The 18,805-nt window shown below is 38.0% G+C and overlaps 1 protein-coding gene across 2 annotated transcripts in view; it reads left to right on the forward strand.

Annotated features, from left to right (window-relative positions):
• CDH8 (cadherin 8) overlaps nt 1-18,805 on the forward strand; it is a gene marked incomplete at both ends in the record, with an annotated part of 359,837 nt that overhangs the window by 238,214 nt on the left and 102,818 nt on the right. For both annotated transcript variants that reach the window (XM_082605979.1, XM_082605978.1), the window contains one exon: nt 5,687-5,823. In XM_082605979.1, coding sequence (XP_082462105.1) covers nt 5,687-5,823 — 137 coding nt within the window. The remainder of the gene's footprint in view (nt 1-5,686; nt 5,824-18,805) is intronic.

Here is an 18,805-nt window from a genome sequence, read left to right on the forward strand (position 1 = left end):
CCACTGCACCAGCAGGGAAGCCCCCTATGACTTTTAAGATATAAATTAGAAGACATTTAAATTTTCAGTAGATATAGTAGGAACCAAATGCATTCTTTATTCTTTTTTTTTGTTTTACTTTCTTATCCTGTCTACTCTTTTTTCTCATATTTCTTTACCACCATGTTTCACACATAATAACAAGCCATGCTCAGTAAATGTTTGTGCATCTTTCCTATTGTGAGTTGTTGAGTAACTGCAGTACAAAATTCCAACTGTGATGTTATGATATATAAATCAAACAATCTCTTCCTGTCTTTAAAGAGCAAAAGTCCCACAAATGTTTACCTGTAGAATAATAGGAGGGACAACCTTAAGGAAGAGAAGATCTGTGAAGACTCGGGCCAGGTCCAGAAGGCCCCTTGTGGATGAGTGTTGAGAGAGGAAACCCAGTACAGACTCTCATCTCTTCAGCTCAGAGTCTATGCTTTATGAAAATATTCATGGTAGCAGATATTTTGAAAAGGGTGATGACTGGTATAGACAAACACTACAAATAAGTTTGCAACATTTTTCTAGTGTCACTTGGGAAACTACTGAAGGATGTGAATGGTTGTTTTTATTTATATCTTTCTATTTCTAGTTATTCATTTTCACAGTCATTCTGGGTTTGAAGACTTGACTATTAATTAACCAATTAATTTATTGTATCTGAGTCATGTACAACTCATTTACTGCAAAGAACCATGCTGTGAAATAGATACTGTCTCCAATTTATAGATGGGCCTATGAGATTATGACTAGTTACATTGTTTTAATGAGATCCCACAGGTGAGATTAGACTGAAGGTTTTCTGGTTTCTCTGTTTCTTGCACTCTATCTGTTGCTATTCAGATAGACGCTAGGAATCCCAGAAAACAGAGTGAATGGCTTAGTGTCTACTTCTGGGACATCTATGTAAAATCATGACATCTGGAGAACTTGCTTGGTACACTGGATTCTAAAATTTAAGTTGGTACTTCAGGTTTGCTATTTTTAACCCACTCTGCCTTTCTTTGAAATTATTCTCTGTCAGTTGGCTTTTAAGGAAAGAGCCTATATCGAGTCTTGTAATTGAGTATTGACTTTTATTGCTAGTGATGTGGCTGTATCACATAGTGGAATGAGGAGGAGGAGTGGGGAGAAATTGAGATAGTGGAGTGGATGGTGGCAGCTTAGAGGGCCAGAGGAAAGCAACTTGAATCTTTGCAGCTAGTGATGGAGTGGTGTAGCTGTCGGTGGGAAGCATGCATCTTCTGAGAGCATTCCTAAAAGTGGCATGTGGGGTGCGGTTTTTTAAAATATGGGTAATCTTTATGTAATTCATTTCAAACTTATATAAAAATGTAATTAATTTTAACTATGATAACAAATGCTCATATAGTATTCAATATGAATACAAAAGTGAATGTGTCCAACAATGCTTTGAACTTGAATGGTCAGTTTATGGGTTGGAGATTTTGGTCAGAAAAGTTGGTAGAAAAATGAACACTAGAATGGTGCTAGAGATGCAGGTATGAGCCTCCGCACATGCTCCGTCTCCTCAGCCTTATTTTATCACTTAAAGTGATATCCTCCTTGTGTTTGCGTCCACTGATATGAGAACCCAGATGAACTGGTTTAGGGGCAAAGAAGCAAGGAGTAAAAGGAATGATGGCTTACCACTGAAGAGGGGCCTGGGAATTGTCAGTAGAAACCTATTGTTTCCAGATAAGTAATGACAACATTAAAAAATTTCAATAGATATTTCCTGAGCACTTATTACATGCCAGACACTGCAATAAGTGCTTTATAGGTATTACCTTGTTTAAATCTCACAAAACCTATTATAATTCCCATTTTACAGATTAGGTAACAAAGGTACAGAGAGATTAATAACACAACTAAGTTACACCTGTGTAAGAGTGATTTTTCTTTTATTCATTCTACAAGAAACCAAGGAGAGAAGGATGCAAGAAAGAAAAAGACATCTAGCACTGTGCTTGGTATATGTTTGGTGTCTAATGCATGCTTGTTGACTATGTTAAGTCTGGATTTTTGAACAGTTTAGCAGAGGCTCTTGTCAGCCTTTACTATAAAGTCTGTTAGGCAATAAAATGTGTGAAATGTCTACAAAGGGAGCAAGAGGCTTCTTGAAATAGTTGAGGTAGACTTTAAACTGAATTTTAAACTAAGTCATTGTTTTCCCCAAGTTCCTCCCATTGTGTAATCTCGTAATATTATGACATTCTTACCTCTGATCTTACTAAAGGGTTGTATTTATAGCCTATTTTATAAATTCTTACGACTCACCCCATAAAGTCTGTCATGAACTGGATCTTTTAAAAATGAGAAAAATATCCCTGCCTCTGTTAGAGTGATGGGAGTTAAATAACACCCAAATGCTTTTCCAGGTTTATGCTATTTATAAACTATTAAGAAAGGGGCCTTCTCCACCACCTTCCAAGTAGGGAAGTTTATAAAGTTTCATTTAATGGGACATGATGATTATGGTGATTTGATGATGATGATGAACATATCTTCAGCACCTACTAAGCACCAGAGACTGATTTATGCTTTATTTTTAATCTTCACAACCAGACCTGGGATCTGAGTACTTCATGTTTGACTGGTGAAGAAACTGAGGCTCAATGAATTTGTTAATTATCCCAGAAACAGCAATGTATAAATAATAGAGATATAATCTATTCCAAATTTGAGGTCTGCATGATACATGTTTTTTAAAAAATTTTTTTGATGTGGATCGTTTTTAAAGTCTTTATTCAGTTTGTTACAATATTGCTTTTGTTTTATTTTCTTGGCTGTGAGGCATGTGGGATCTTAGCTCCCTGACCAGGGATCAAACCCACACCCCCTGCATTGGAAGGCGAAGTCTTAACCACTGGACCACCAGGGAAGTCCCTGCATAATATAGTTTTAAATAAGGGATTAAACAAACAGCATTTTTTTAAAAAATACCAACTTCCAAAACCCTGTCATTGTTCCCAGTGCCGCTTCTAGGCCAGAAGTTTTAGGCATTTACTGGACAGCAATCAAATAGCCTTGGAGTGTGTTTCAGATTTGGGATTCATGAGTATCAGTGATTAGACTGATTTTCATTTACTGTGGCCTCTGGGAAACTGGTAGATGCATGAGTGTGTGAAATACCAGCAGTGAGATAATAAAATTACTAGAACCCAGCAATGCCTGCAAAGTTTATTTATGAATATGATGCAGATAGTGATAATTAATCCTCTGGACATTCCTTAGCTCTTTTAAGAGACAGTGTTCATGATATCTGGAGCAAAACCCATGTCTTTTCAGTTATTTTACAGTTAAACTTGGAACTTCATTGGTCTAATCAACAATCATTGTTCCCCAAGAAAAGGGTTTTTAGTCTTTTTTTTCCCGTAATACAACAGATTGAAATGTTTTGCAATGAACACTTACTTCCTCATGCTCAGGATTATTTTGCAAGCACTGTTAATTCAGATATGCCTCTGGGTTCTTAAATCCTTTCTGAATTTCTCTAATCATCCTGGGGGTTAGGCATGGGGTTGGTTTGTAAATTCCTGGTGTATAGATGCATGTCAGTGTCCTAGTTTCCTTTATATCTAAGTCTTTACTGTACCAGGAACTATAACTTCATGGTACATGTTTTTACCAAGGAATTCAGCAATAAGCTATTGTCAATAAAATTAAGTGTTTTTTAATATTATTCCAAAGTGTTTAGTGATGCTTGTGTTTGGTGGGGAAGATTCACAGAAATGCCTTTTTTCTTGGTATTTGCATCTGGTATAAGCAATATAAATATCCTTTCTAATGAAAAAGAAATAGCTAAAAGGAGGAAGGAGTTATCCATATCCCTATATGTCTGTCTATCTACCTACCTATCATTATCTACCCATCCATTTATCCATCCTTCTTTATAGGTAGATGTAGGTACAAATAAGAGACTGATCTATGCTTTATTTTTAATCTTCACAACCAGACAAATAAGTAGATACACATAAATAAGTAGACATACATAAAATACATATATATGTTTGCAGTGAAATCCACTAAAATATTAACAGTACAAACCTACAGACAGAACACTATGGGAAATTTATTTTTTTCTCACTTTGTTATAATAACATAGTCTTATTCTTAATGATAGAATAAATGTCCATAAACACCATGTAAAAAAATAAAATATGCTAAGCTCCAAATAGCCATGGGCGATGTTTCATATTTAGCATTAACGGGTACCAATAAATTGATTTCATGTGCACTTCTTAGGAGGTCACCTCAACCATGAAGGTTTTCTTCAGTCCTTCCTCCTAGATGGGATTGTACATGTCCTTGGTCTTAGTTTGCCCCTCTACAGATATGGAATACCATAGACTGGGTGGATTAAACAACAAAAATGTATTTCTCACAGTTCTAGAGGCTGGGAAGTCCAAGATTAAGGCACCAGCAGATCCAGTGTATGGTGAGGGCACATTTTCTGGTTTACAAATGGTTCTCTTCTTGTATCCTCATTGGCAGAGAGCAGGGAGAGAGCCTATGTCCCCTTCTGTTTCTTCTTCTTCTTCTTCTTCTTTTTTTTTAAATGAGGTCATTAATCCCATCAGAAGGGCCCTACTCTAATGACCTATTCTAACCCTAACTACCTCCTAAAGGCCTTACTTCCAAACACCATCACATTAGGAGTTAGGATTTTAACATATAAATTTTGGGGAGACACAAACATTTAGTCTACAGTATCCTTCTTTGAGCCTCTGTTCCATCCTGTTTTAGTTTATTTCACTGCTTATTTATAGACCGATATTTCTGATTATGCCTTGTGTTCCTTAAGACATACAGGTTTTTGTATTTGGCATTCCATTGCCAAAGCTCAGATACTGGTGTATAAAAAGGATATTAATGTTGTGAAAAAAATAATTCCTGTATGATCTTGATACTTAGTGTTCCCGAGAATCACTTGGCTATAGACACAAAGCATCTTAATGTTGTCTTATTTGGAAGAGTTTTGTCAACAGAGAAACTACTAACCTGCCCATTTAAAGTTTTAAATTTCATGAAATTTTGTGTTGTAAATCTGCCAAAACATGTATTCCAATTAAAAAAATTTTACTAGAGAATCAGTAAACATCTGATTTCTACGGACAGAGACAAATAGGAGACTAAATTTATATTTTACTTAAAATGAAAACAAAACAAACCAACAGCAGCAACGAAGTAACACATACATACTGTGTAATCAAATGCAAGTTTTACACAAACACACATTTCCTTTGAACTGCCATAAATAACTTGCTGGGTAGCGCCACCCTGCTTTGGGCTTGGGTTCACTGTTTTATATGTTATTTTGTGGCAACTGCTAATTATCATAAGCTGTCCAATAAATGTGATGGATTGTCCAATTAACTCTTCATCAGCATCCATTTTTGAAGATGTTACCTATTGAAACTGATGGCAGTTTATGACCTCCATGTTGCATATGTAGCTAATTACTCCTTAGACAATAATTATTAAGTTTCTTACGCTGCATTCAGTCATTTTGTTTTACAAATTATGATGCCATTGTGTTTCCCAATTCATTTGACTTTGCAACTATGGCTCTCTAAGGATTACTAAAGGTCTGCTGTGGAATGTATGGATCATAGAAACATTGAAGTAGATTACAAATGTATCTGTTTTGTAGGTTTTCCATCGACCGGCACACCGACCTGGAGAGACAATTCAACGTTAATGCAGATGATGGGAAGATAACGCTTGCAACACCGCTTGACAGGGAATTAAGCGTGTGGCACAACATAACAATCATTGCTACCGAAATCAGTAAGTGCCTGGGTTTGTTACTTTCTTCCTTATGTGGCTGAGTTCAGTTTATGCCTAGGGATCATATGACAAGTGGTCCCAGTTTCTATTAGATATTTTGGCATTGGAACTTATTTTATTGTTCCCGAGGAGCCTTTGAATGCATCGTCTCAACATGAAGTAACTTACAGTGTGGTAAGTGACCAAAAAGTTGCAATATATGTGGGAAGGAAACATTCTTCTATCCAAGTATTCTTATATGTATATCCATTGTTCGGTCATCAAAAACAATGTTTTGCATATTAAAATATGGGGAAAGATTTAGTATAAAAGGGTAGGTTAAAAAAATAGAATTCAAGAACTATATACCATAATTTAAATAAGTGGACCCTAACATATATATTATATTCGATATAGAAACTATTACTCACATATTTAAACTATGCGTATACACATACATATATACATGCAGAAAATACAGAAAGAAAATTTACACTGTCAATACATATCATTTTGGGGAGATGAGATGATAGATGATTTTTTGGTTTTGTTTTTTAGAATTAATATGTCTTACACAGTAATCATGGACTATTTAAAATTATATCTTCAACGTAAAATTTTTCATAAATTACATGTGAAAATGTAACCTTTTTTTCAGAGGAGGTTCTAGGGTTGTTAAAATAACACATGTTAGTCTTTCTGCCAGGTTTTAATGAGCACAGCTTCTTTGATTACACTTAATGACACTATAATTGAGTCTCTCAACAATAGCTATATGGTGAAATTTAGTGCTATTCTGTCTATGAGAACTCACACTCTGTCTCACCAGTTTTTTTATTATACAGAACATGTGATATTCATTTTCTTTCCAAGCAAAAGACATTCTGCATGTTTCCTGACTTTATTTTTCCATAAAGGAGCTGATGAGGACTTCACAGTTTATACAGTTCAAGGGAGACATTACATTTTTGAGGGAATTAGGGTAGAAGGAATCTGAATAAGGAAATAAAAACTCACAATAAGAAAGATTCATGGGCATACATATGTAAAGGACATCAGCCCTAAGATCTGCTCTATGCTGTCTCTAAAATCTGCTCTGGTTTCACAGCTAATGTCTCTGAGATATGTTGATAAATGTGTCTGTAAGAGGAAGAGTAATCTAGACCTTCATGAAGGGCATGGTTTTTCCTTGTTCTGAGATGTGGGGTAATGTCTTCCATGGAGTCTTACTAAAAACAAAAGAAAACAAAACACAACCACGGTGTGAAAAAGTGACGATTCAAGAGTGAAGAATGTTTCTTTTGGCAACTCAAAGCAGGCAAAGAACCTGCTTGATATGAAATGAAAAAAGAGCTTTGGAAACTTCGGTGTTTTTCCTTATTAGAAGTACCATTTTCTTCTCCAGTATGTGACTCTGGCAATAGTTTTCCCTTGTAGCATTAAGGGATAAATGAAACAAAGCATCCCATTTGGTGGCTTTGGTTTATTAGAAGTCTTAACCCCATCTAGATATGAAATTTTTACAATTTACAATGTTGAAGCTGCATATCACCTTAAGCCTCTGAGAAAAAGTGTATCTATTTAGATTGGTTTGAGGCTATATAAAAACGCTCTAAAGGACCATGGTTTTCTTTAAAGTATGTAGGCAATAATTACTTTTAAAAGAATTTTCTCATATATTGAATATAAAAACCTACTAGAGTTCGCCTTAATCTATGACACTTTTTTTATGAGATGGATGCCTTCACTTAAATATTCATCAGGGAGGCCCTAATTATAAGAATCCAGGTACTCCACTGTAAAGAGTAAAAGGAAATGAATATACAGAATAGGTGGTTAAGAAATATTTCAGGGGCAATCCAGAAACAAAAGTCTCATTTGCAAGGAATCACAGACAAGTGAGGAAGACAGATACAAAAGCAGATGCTCTGGGGTAATGAGCTGTTAATTCTAGGGTGACAAAGGTACCAAACCAAATAAGGGAAGACATTCATTTGTTCATTCACTCAATAATTATTTATGGAGTCTTTGGTACTTGCCAAGCACTGTTTTAGTGACTAAGGATATAGCAGTGAACAAAATAAGCAAAAACCCTGGAACTCTTGAAGTTTTCCTTCTATTGGCACTTGGAAGCCCCTGCATATAAAAGTGTGAGTTGGAATCTGCTGATATGTCTATAAAGAATGACACAGAGGTGAGCAAGAAGGTGATGAGTATTGGGAATTACCAGCAGTTCCATGTTGATGGTGTGAAAAAAAAGTATGACCACAAACCTCCTTCAATGAACATATGATTGATTAAAAAATATTGAAATATAGATCAGATAAGGTTTTCTTCATGGCTTGAGAGAAATCACTCAAGTATGTCCCAGATTCAAGGTTACATTAGCTCCATAGAGAGCAAATAGGAAACGGTTCTGTCCACGTGACAACCCTCAGCTTTACTTTGAACCTTAGAGAATTAGAAATATACAACCCAAAATTACATTATTCTGTTGACATCAGTGGGAGTTATCTCACCTTTTATTACATCCTTTTTTGATGTTTTTTTTTTTTTTTTACTCAGAGATTGAAAACTAAACTTTTTTTTTGACTTCTTGCATGTAACTTTCTTAAAACCAACAAGATTGAGAGTACAAAAGAGAACTTTAATTTTAGTCTGTAAAATATAAGCTGAGGTGGGCATAATTCTAGAAATTTAAATGTAAAATTAGGTTATCTTTTTTTTTCTAAATCATGAAAGGAAGTTGAAATAAGATCACAGAGAACTTAAAAAATATTGGAATTACTATGAAAATGGCTTAGAAACTTGTTTTCACTTGGTTTTATTATTTAGCCCATCATGTAATGTTTATCTTCCAAAGCCGCAGACCATGTCTTGGAAAAAAAATATTAAAGGGAGATTTATTGTATTTGGATGAGATGAATATTTAAAACCACCCAGGACAATACAACCCCACAGGGGGAGGTTCTAATAAAGATAAAGAAATATTCATTCCAGGGAGAACAATTTAAAATTACTCTCAGATCACCATCTCTTCAGACAAAAGATTTAAGCAAATGAAATTAAGCTAAAAAATGGATTTTAGGAAAGTCCATCTGTTATCTCTTAATGAGAATGAAGATGTCATCCTTTATCCTCTTGTGCCAGATTCACTTAACCAAGGCTGAGATGCTTCACTGTGTATATTTCCCAAGAATTTCAGTGGTAATAGCTCTAACTTGCCATCACAATCAACAGGCACATCTCATTACATGATCTGGCAGTTAGATGCCCAAGTGCTAACAAGAGATTAGGCTTGTATAGAGCATCTTTGCTAAGTAGCTTTGCTAGTAGGATCCCTTGAAACTATTTTGCATGGCTGCTGTGTACCATGGTGGTGAAGGCTTAAAGTAAATTTAGCTAAACACTGGAAAGGTATTATGTAATCCCTATGGTGCATTTAACTCACATCAGTCTTTGAAAATAGGTACTATTACTGTATGCATTTTCCAGTCAAGGAATCTCAGACAGAGGTTAAGTAACTTGCCCAGAGTCTCCAAGAGAGCAAAGGGTGGAGACAAGATTGGTACCCTTGTTGCTTAACTGAAGATTACATGCTCTTAGATCCCTTCTTTGGGGGGAACCCTCTCCTATATCTTCTTTCCTTCCATCCTCCTGCTTAAATCGAGCTTCTGACACTGCCACATCATTTCCTGAAACAAACGAATGACTTCTGTGCAAAGCAGAAGGCTGGTGCAGGGACAAGAGTGCAGTGGAGGAAAGAATAAGCCTGCATTTGCTCAGGCCCTCCTATTCTAACGTTTATAACCCAGGGGAGGAACATTGCCTAATGGACAAAGCCAGGCTTTGGAACTGTTCAGATGGGAATTCCATTCCCATTTTCGAGATCAGGAAACTGAGGAACATTTTAGGGGACCGCATTTTTCAATGAAGTTCACAGAGAACTTGACACGCCCAGCTGATCCCAGTCACCTGGGTTATTGTTCAAACCAGACTTCTGGTGTTTGCCTAGGACCTATGGAATCAGAAACTCAAGGCAGCCATTCAGGAATCCACTTTTCGCGAGTTCTCCCACCTCCCCTCCACCCTCCCCATCAGATTCACATTATAATTTAATTACAATTAATATAATTTTATATTATAAACATAATTATGATATTTTGAAGGAAGGCAGAAAAAGGTGATGTGTTCTTCTGTTTGTGTGTTTTGGTCTCTATTTTGTGTTATTCCTGTGGTGATAGGTGATATTTCACTGAGCTGAGGTTTGAGCTAAGGCTTGTCAGATGATGCACAAGATCCCTTTAGGTTGGGTAGTGTAGTAAGACCTACTTAAGAGAGCGACATGGGTAAAAAGCTCAGCTGTCAGAGAGATAAAGGATATTGGGGGACGGTAAGGGAAAAATTTGCTTATAATAGAGTCTCTGCAGGGGCATTTCAGAGGCATTGAATGCCAATTTTAGTGTGTCCTTCCCATAGAAAGTGGTGATGTGGGATGGAAAGTGGGGAATCCCGCTGACACTGTGTACCCGAGAGCTGGCAATTGGCATTAGAGAAAGCATACTACTCTTGGTTACCTCAAAGTATTGTAAAGCAGGAAGCATATAATTGCCCATTAAATTAATCTCTGAGTTATTGATAATGCATTGCTCTAGCCTACTACAGTGGGCTGCACACAATATTGTCAATGAAGCTTTTCACTAATGATGGTTAAATCTCCCAGGGGACATACTAGTTTGATAGCACTTAAGGAATGTTTCTTCCTGACATAGGGCCCAGCTGCCTGAATAATTGCTTTGTCCAACCCAGGCTACTTAGGAAAAATACATCTTTATAGGGAGCTCATTGTTTCGAGAAATTTTGGGTCCTGGAGTTGGATGGAGTTGGCCACATTTTGCCCATATAACCTTGGGCAAATTATTTCCTCTCTCTTGCTCTCAGTTTTTCCACCTGTGAAATGGGAATCATAATTGTTCTTTTAAATTTAGGTTATAGTAAGAATTGAATTAAAAGTGATGGTACTATACCTTTTAGCTTAAAATCTATCTATAATCTTTAGTAACTGATGAATAAATCACATATGTTCCTGTTAATACAGCCCTAACCTGAGGCTTTGAATAACAGCTTAATTTTAAATTATTTATTTGGTTTATATTTTCTTTTACCCCTTCTCCCCACAACAACAAAATTGGTAGTCGTGACCTGTGTGTTACTGCTGGGTGCAGTTGTGTTTCTTCATTGCACAGCCAATATGTTCACTGACCTTCCTCTTGTCCCTGGTTAGGGCATGGTGGATTGACCTGTGCCTAAATAAAAACCCTCGAAATGAAGCAGGCATATTCTTGGAGAGCCTGATTGAATTAAAGACTTCAGATTTTATATCAAGATCTTGTTCAAAATGTGCAGTGTCTATATCTATTGCCTGTGGCATAATCAGGACTAGAGTTTCTTTAAGATCAGTATCATTCCCTTGTATAGAATTGAGTGGAAGCAGATGGAGAGAAGCTGTTGTCCAGTTCAGTAACTCTCACAGAAGGGAAAGGATGATGAAAGTCTGAGGTGAACAGTAAAATTCAGGGGCAGGAGTGGTTACAGGCTCCCGAATATCAGAGAAGCTGTAGCACTATGGCTGACTGGGAATATAGGCACATGGCAAGTCCCTAGCAAGATCCCCCTACCTCAGACAAGCATGCCGGTGCTATAAGGTAGAGATCAGTATTCTTAACAATAGGGATTATAATGAAGGGAAGTGGAAATACATTATGGGAAAGTGAAGGGGAAGCTACAGTTTCCTGGGAAAGAGATCAGCGTACAAAATAAGATTTCCCTACAGGGAAGATGGGAGTGTCATTCCAAGTTCAAGGAGAAGCCTGATACAGGCCCCGCATGAATATCATTTTGTGGGTAACCCACACCAGATTTATTTTAGCCACTATAGTGCCCACTTCATGTACAGCTGCTCCAGTTACTTGAATACTGACTTGGGAATCTCTCCCTTAGTTCCTCTTTGTTCTGCATCCTTTCTACCGATATCCTCCCACCACCTCTCCATCTCTTTCATCTTTATCCCTCTTTTGTTCTGATCTACTGATATTTAGAAAAAGCCTGCAGACTGAGACTGGAGCTATATCAATAGATTTTAACTAGGAACTCCTTTAAGATATCACTGTGGCTAATAGCCCCTTAGTCCTAACCCAGAAAAAGGCAGAAGGTAAGAGGCTTCCATCCCTATGTCTTGCCCTGGTCTGTCTTTATAAACCACCCTCCTCAAATCCTTAACAGTAACTCCTTCTGTAGACAACAACTGTAGATAAAGGATAGGAATTAGGCAGCAAATAGTAATTCAAAGTTTTCAGCTGCAAGTTGTAGCAAACTGACCAGTCATAGCAAATGGTCATCTCCAGATTTGAGGGTACCAGATTAAGGGGGGGCAGGTAGGGGAGATCCTAGATATGTGAAGAGATTATAAAGATTGGAGGATAGTAAGTTGATTTACCCTCAGCTACGGTTTCTCTGGGGACAGAGGAAGCACATGGACTTGGGAAGAAAGTGCAGACATCAGTCTACAAGTCAAAGAGAATAACATATGAGTTAAGTGGCCAAGTTTATAAGTCAGTTTGCTTGGATGGAATCATAATTTTTTCATTCAATCACACTCACTCCATTGGTAAACTACTTCGTTCTGTGGCTTAGTTTCCCAATTTATAAAATGGGGGATATATTGAAACACCTTTAGAGGTGTGTGATAAGGAGTGAATATGTTTATATCCTAATATCTTTCCTAACATAGAATAAACTTCTGGTAATAATGCTTATGCTAATATTAATGATCATAACAGTAATTATAAAGTAAACATTAATTTTATCACTTTATATAATTAAAGAGGATATGCCTAAAGTAACCTTTTTGTCATCAAGTAAAACCACCCAGCTTTATTTTGAGGATATACAAATTGTGAGTTTTTGAGGACGTATCATCCTGAGATGATTTGGGAGGTATAATTTTCCACAAAAATATGTATCCAAAAGGAGGGGCTTCTTTCTTCCTGTCAGTCCTGGCCAGCTTGGCAACCTTAAAAGCCTCCTTCTTACCCCAAACTAAGGTCATAGTTACTGTTACCACTGCTTTCTCAGACAGCAGTAGTGCTTACTAGGTAAAACCAAACTATGAAGTCAAATTTTCAGAGCCAAAACATACGCTCTATGTGTGATTTGAGTAAGTCACATAATCTCTTTTAGCCTCAGTTGCTGTATTTGAAGTTTGTCATGACAATTAAATGATGTAATACCGGTAAAATGCATAAAATAGAGCCTGGCATATAGGAAGGACTCAATAACGTTTCTTCTTTCCCCTCTCTAGTGCCCCTCCCCGCTTCTTCCTCACCCTCCTCTCTATCCTTCTCCAGACCAAACCTGGTGCCTACTCTCTCTTGCATAAACATAAACTTTATGTCCTTTATCTATACATTCTATTTGTCACTCAGATCTCCCTTTTTCTCCCAGCCACTTGGGCTTAGGAATAAAGGGAACCAAAATAGTCATATGGACATTGATTTGTATTGGTTCACTTCTGCTGCATAATAGACCGTGTCAAAACTTAAAATGATAAAGATGTATTTCTCGTGGTTCTCTGGAGCAGCTGAGTGGTTCTTTTGGTCTGAACTGGTTTTGCTAGTCTGTCTGGTCAGCTGGTGGCTTGTCTGGGGCTGGATGATCTATATTGGCACCAATTGTATATATGACAGGCTAGTTAGGCGTTAGTTAGCACCTCTTCTCTACTCCACATGGCCTCGCATCCTCTAATAGGCTAGCTCAGCTCCTTTGGTGCTACTCCCAGGCTTCCATGGAACAGCAAAAGACTGGGGAGCAAGTACTTGCCAAGTCTCTATTTGCATCAAGTTTGCAAATCCCACTGGTCAAAGCAAGTCACATTACCAAGAGCAGGTTTAAGGAGTGGAGAAACAAATGTCACCTCTTGATGGGAGGAGTTGGAATTTCCAAATATTATGGGCATTCTTTTTTTGAAAAATTAATTTCACACTGGGATGCTAAATCTCAGTACATATGACCAAGAATGATATGGATCTGTAGCCTACACACATAGGTACTTCCCTTCTAGATTCCTCTTCTCACATACATCTAAAATTCTCTGCTCTCACGTCTTACTTATTTGAGAAAAAGGATTGGACACAGTATTTCTAACAGCTGTCAACTGGTTAACTATAGATTCTTTAGAATTTCAACTTAAATAGCAATTTGTATTATTCATAATAAATCTATTAGCACATTTTTAATGCTACAAAAATTTCTCCTACCTGACTGCTAGTGTAAGCTTTAGCAATTATTATTAATCATTTGCTATAAGGTCTCAAAGATCCATGCTCTTTGCCTTTAAGAGACTGGTTGAGGCTTATAATACCCATTTATTTGCTTGAGGTTTTTTTTTGTTTTTTTTTTTTTTGCGATACGCGGGCCTCTCACTGTTATGGCCTCTCCCGTTGCGGAGCACAGGCTCTGGACGCGCAGGCTCAGCGGCCATGGCTCACGGGCCCAGCCGCTCCACGGCATGTGGGATCTTCCTGGACCGGGGCACGAACCCGTGTCCCCTGCATCGGCAGGCGGACTCTCAACCACTGCGCCACCAGGGAAGCCCTGCTTGAGGTTTTGAAAATACCTTTTTTTGTCCACCAGGGAAGCCCTGCTTGAGGTTTTGAAAATACCTTTTTTTGTTTGGTTGGTTGGTTTTTTTGGCCATGCCGTGTGACTTCCGGGATCTTAGTTCCACGACCAGGGATGATCAAACCCGGGCCCACAGCAGTGAAAGGGCTGAGTCCTAACAACTGGGCTACCAGGGAATTCCTTGAAAATATATTTCTAAAGGGAGAAATTGGTAGAGTCCTTGTTCTCATGAGACATTTTATTATTGCTTTGTTATTGATCACTGTTTTATCCTGGGATCCTAGCACAGTGGGGCTCCCAGTACGTATTTGGTGAGTTAATGAATGAATAAAGGAAATAAGAATTAATACCACAGGATATTACCCTGATGATTTCTGACTCTAAACAGACACTATTGATTAATTGGTGGAAAGGATCTCTGCTTTTAATATACCCCACTTAGCTCTTTGTTAAAAGTCTTGGGCAGACAAGCACATAGGCACAATGGCTTTTCTGGATTTTTTAAAGTCATTCTTTCCTGAGTGACTGAAGCTGAGGCATAAAGGGCAGGAATGACTATGCTCTCCTTGTATGAAAATTGTGGGGCACTGACTGTGTTCAAAAGGAAGAATTCCCATAGAATATTAACCAATCTAAGGTCAGAGACAGAGACCATGAGAAAGGTGCTGGCAGAGAGGAGCCTCAGGTCCTCTCACTTTTTCCCCAAGGAGCCAGGCTTCTGATCTAAGAACCTTTATTTCTCTTCCCTCTGAGAGCCTGAGGCAAGCCCTGAATTATGCCAGCCCACACTTCATTACCCAACGAGCCCGTTTATCGTTTAATCTGATATGTATTAAACAAGTGGAAGCAGGTTACAAAGCAGCAAAGCCTAAAGAATGAAAATGCAGCATGTTTTCTGATTACAGGACTCCCTGATCCAGAGCTTAGAAGTCAGGGCTAAAAACAGATGCCAATTCCATCTCTGATCCACCCTCACCCACCTAGCATTTCAGTGCCAGGTCAGGTGGCCCTTTTAGCCAGACGGTAGAATTTTGAACTATGGTAACTTGCTTCCGTCTAATTTGGGGTGTGGCAGGGCACTGGCCACTCTACACCCTCACTCATGATACTGATACTCTCTTGTTCCTGGAGTATCTATAGGACAAGGGTTCACCCCACGTGATGCCCAAGGTCAAGGGTTACGCTGTTTGTCACAAAGAAGCAAGGAAGTAGAATGTAAAGAAATTGTCTCTAAGGCATGCATTGAAACGCTAAATATTGTTTACTTAAAAAGCATATAATTTGGAGTAGGGTGGGATCTCTCCATTGGATGGGAGAGACACAGTCTTCTCTGGGAAGATCCTTTGTGGATGGTATATTTTCATCAGGGTCATAAAGCAACAGTAGGCTTCTGTCAGAGATGTATTTCCAAACTAACAAACGTCTTGATCAAGAGGAGAAGAGCATAGAATATCTTCTGAAGATTAGAGAACTCAGGAGGGAAAAGAATATATGGTTGGAAAGTTAAGTATGGAAAATTATGATTGCCTTTGGATGCCAGGTACAGGAAATGATCTTATTCTCTGTGTCAGAGGGGCCCATCAAATACATAGAAATATCAAAATAAGGGAAATGTCTGGCTCAGAATATTAGCATTCCAGATTTAGGAGCAGAATAGGTTATGAGTGGAACAGAGAGCCTACAACCTGGAGAATGAGAAGGGGAAGAATATGGCTATGATGGTGGCTCAGAATCACCCAGAGAGCTTGTTAAAACATAGATTCCTGGGCCAAAGAATCTGTATTTCTAACAAGTCCCCACGTGGGCCGATGCTGCCGGCCCAGGGCCCGCACTTGGAGAACCACTGCTATAACCCCTGCAGTCCTGATTCAGAGTAAAACTGAAGCTGCGTTAGAAATGGAGTTTGAATGAACAGGAATTGGCACCTGGCTAAAACTAATGAGCAGCAAGGAAACTGATGGAGACTGTAAACCTTGATGACGAGGAAGAAAGTAATGATACAATTAAGAGTTACTGCTTACTGTATGCTAGGCAACATTCTAACCCTTCTCATGCCCTTTATCCATTTAATCCTCACAACAGTTCCATAAATTGGTACCACCAGTCTCTCATCTCATAAAGAAAGCTAAGATACCAAACTTAAAGCTCTCCATGTTTAGGTGGCTAAGTTTGGATTTGATTCTAGGTTTGTCTGACTCTTCAGCCCAATATCTGACAATTGAGCCTGCATCCTCTCCTAGTGATAGTAGCCTAGTTGCTCCTGGGACATATCATGATTCATGTTAACAAGTCAGAAAACAGAAAAGATGGTCCATCCTTCCAAAGTTTAAGAGTTCACAGCCTTCCTTTGACTAGCTCTTTATAAAACAGGTTAGAACACAATGGGATGTCACTGATACACTTTTTTCCCCACTGAAAGGGTGGGAGGAGGTCCAGTTGGGGATAATGAATCTAAAATTTGCATCTGTGAACTACCTGTTCCAGGGGAATTTGGATTTTTAGGAACCTCCAGTTCCTAAATTTAAAACAAATTAAAGGGGCTCCTTATATTGAAGTTTGAATGCTCCTGCAACCCACTGAGATAAGCCTGGAATGATGCTGAAGTCTGCTCCGCACACCTGCTGTTATAATTTGACAATGAATGATTAATAATAGGCTGAAGAAGGGAGACATGGAATACAAATGTGGAAGGAAAAAGCATCGACTATGCAGCCAAACAAATATGAATTCCAACCTAGTTTACATTAACAACAACCTACTTGAACATCAACAGTTTCCTTGATCAATCTAATGTGTTTATTTATTGGTTAAAAGGAAACTGTAATACTCAATAGGGAACTAAAACTCACCTGGTTGATATAGAGAATATATATACATATATAATTATTATCATATTTCTGTATTTAATATAGATTACATTAATATATTATAATCATCACATTATAATATATATTATTTACTATAATTTAATATGGTATAAAATAAATATATCCTATATCTGTTTTTAGCAATGGAAATAATAATAAAAGCCTCATCACCTGTTCTTCCAGGTGGACTATTGTGAGCTTGATGTTTAAGAGACACTGACTTAAAAAAAAAAAAGAGAGAGAGACTGACTTTTTAGAACATTCTCTGCCTTGACTTTAACTATTTTGTTTAGAAAAACAAACAATTCTAATGCGCTATGAAGAAAATCTGTTTGTAAAAAATGTTCTATTGGGCTTCCCTGGTGGCACAGTGGTTGAGAGTCTGCCTGCCGATGCAGGGGACACAGGTTCGTGCCCCAGTCCGGGAAGATCCCACATGCCGTGGAGCGGCTGGGCCCATGAGCCATGGCCGCTGAGCCTGCGCGTCCGGAGCCTGTGCTCCGCAATGGGAGAGGCCACAACAGTGAGAGGCCCGTGTACCGCCAAAAAAAAAAAAAAAAAAAAGTTCTATTTAGTGTATATATATATATATTTTTTTTTTTTTTTTTTCCCCCTAGCTCTTAAATAAGGCCTGTCTTTAGGTTGTGTTTTAGGCACAGTATCTGAATCTCATTGCCGGTTAATATTCGAGTATCTCTGGATATAAAAATGCCCACACTGAGCCAGCATTTGATTTCCTGCTGAATTGTTTTTCACATTTCCAATATAATTATGTAGCAGTTACAGAGAAACAAAGACTGAACTCCACAGAATACCAGAATACAACAAATCCACATTTGTTTAAGAAACGATATAAAAAGCATGGAAGACAGAACTGATGTGTTGAGTGACTTCTCAGGGAAACTGATAACCAAAAATAAATCTGAAAATATCTGGATATTTATCAGAAGTGATTGGTTAGGCATGGGTTGAAAAAGGCATTTAGATGTTCTACAAATGGCCTCTGGCATATAAATAGGAGACCTTAGTGAAAATAGAAAATACTGAATTAGATATCTTTATTTTGTTTTTGGTCTCTGAATGATTGATTTTGTCCCTTGTAGTCTCCATCTTAAAGAGAGTTAAGATCCAATAAATTAGTCAGTAAACGTACCAAATGACTGTTGACTGAGCACACAAAACCTTAGTGAGTCAAATACATTTCGGCACCTCTGTACTAGACACTATGGTCGTTGTTAAAGACATAGTTTCTGGCCTGGAGGCGGGGCTTCTGCAGTAGGAAGATAATTGCTGGACTACAAGCAGGTTGTGTAATGGAAGGAGACAGAACACATCCTAACAACACACATGAGGAAGAAAGTAGCTCTGTATGATGCCTTCTCCAAGTGTCCCTAGGAGTCAAGTGCAATGCTCTATTGGGACAAGTGAAGAGGAAGAGCAAGAATGTTGCAGGCGAA

The sequence above is a fragment of the Mesoplodon mirus genome (genome assembly GCF_964341445.2).
Source record: "Mesoplodon mirus genome assembly, chromosome: 19".
NCBI classification, from domain to species: Eukaryota; Metazoa; Chordata; class Mammalia; order Artiodactyla; family Ziphiidae; genus Mesoplodon; species Mesoplodon mirus.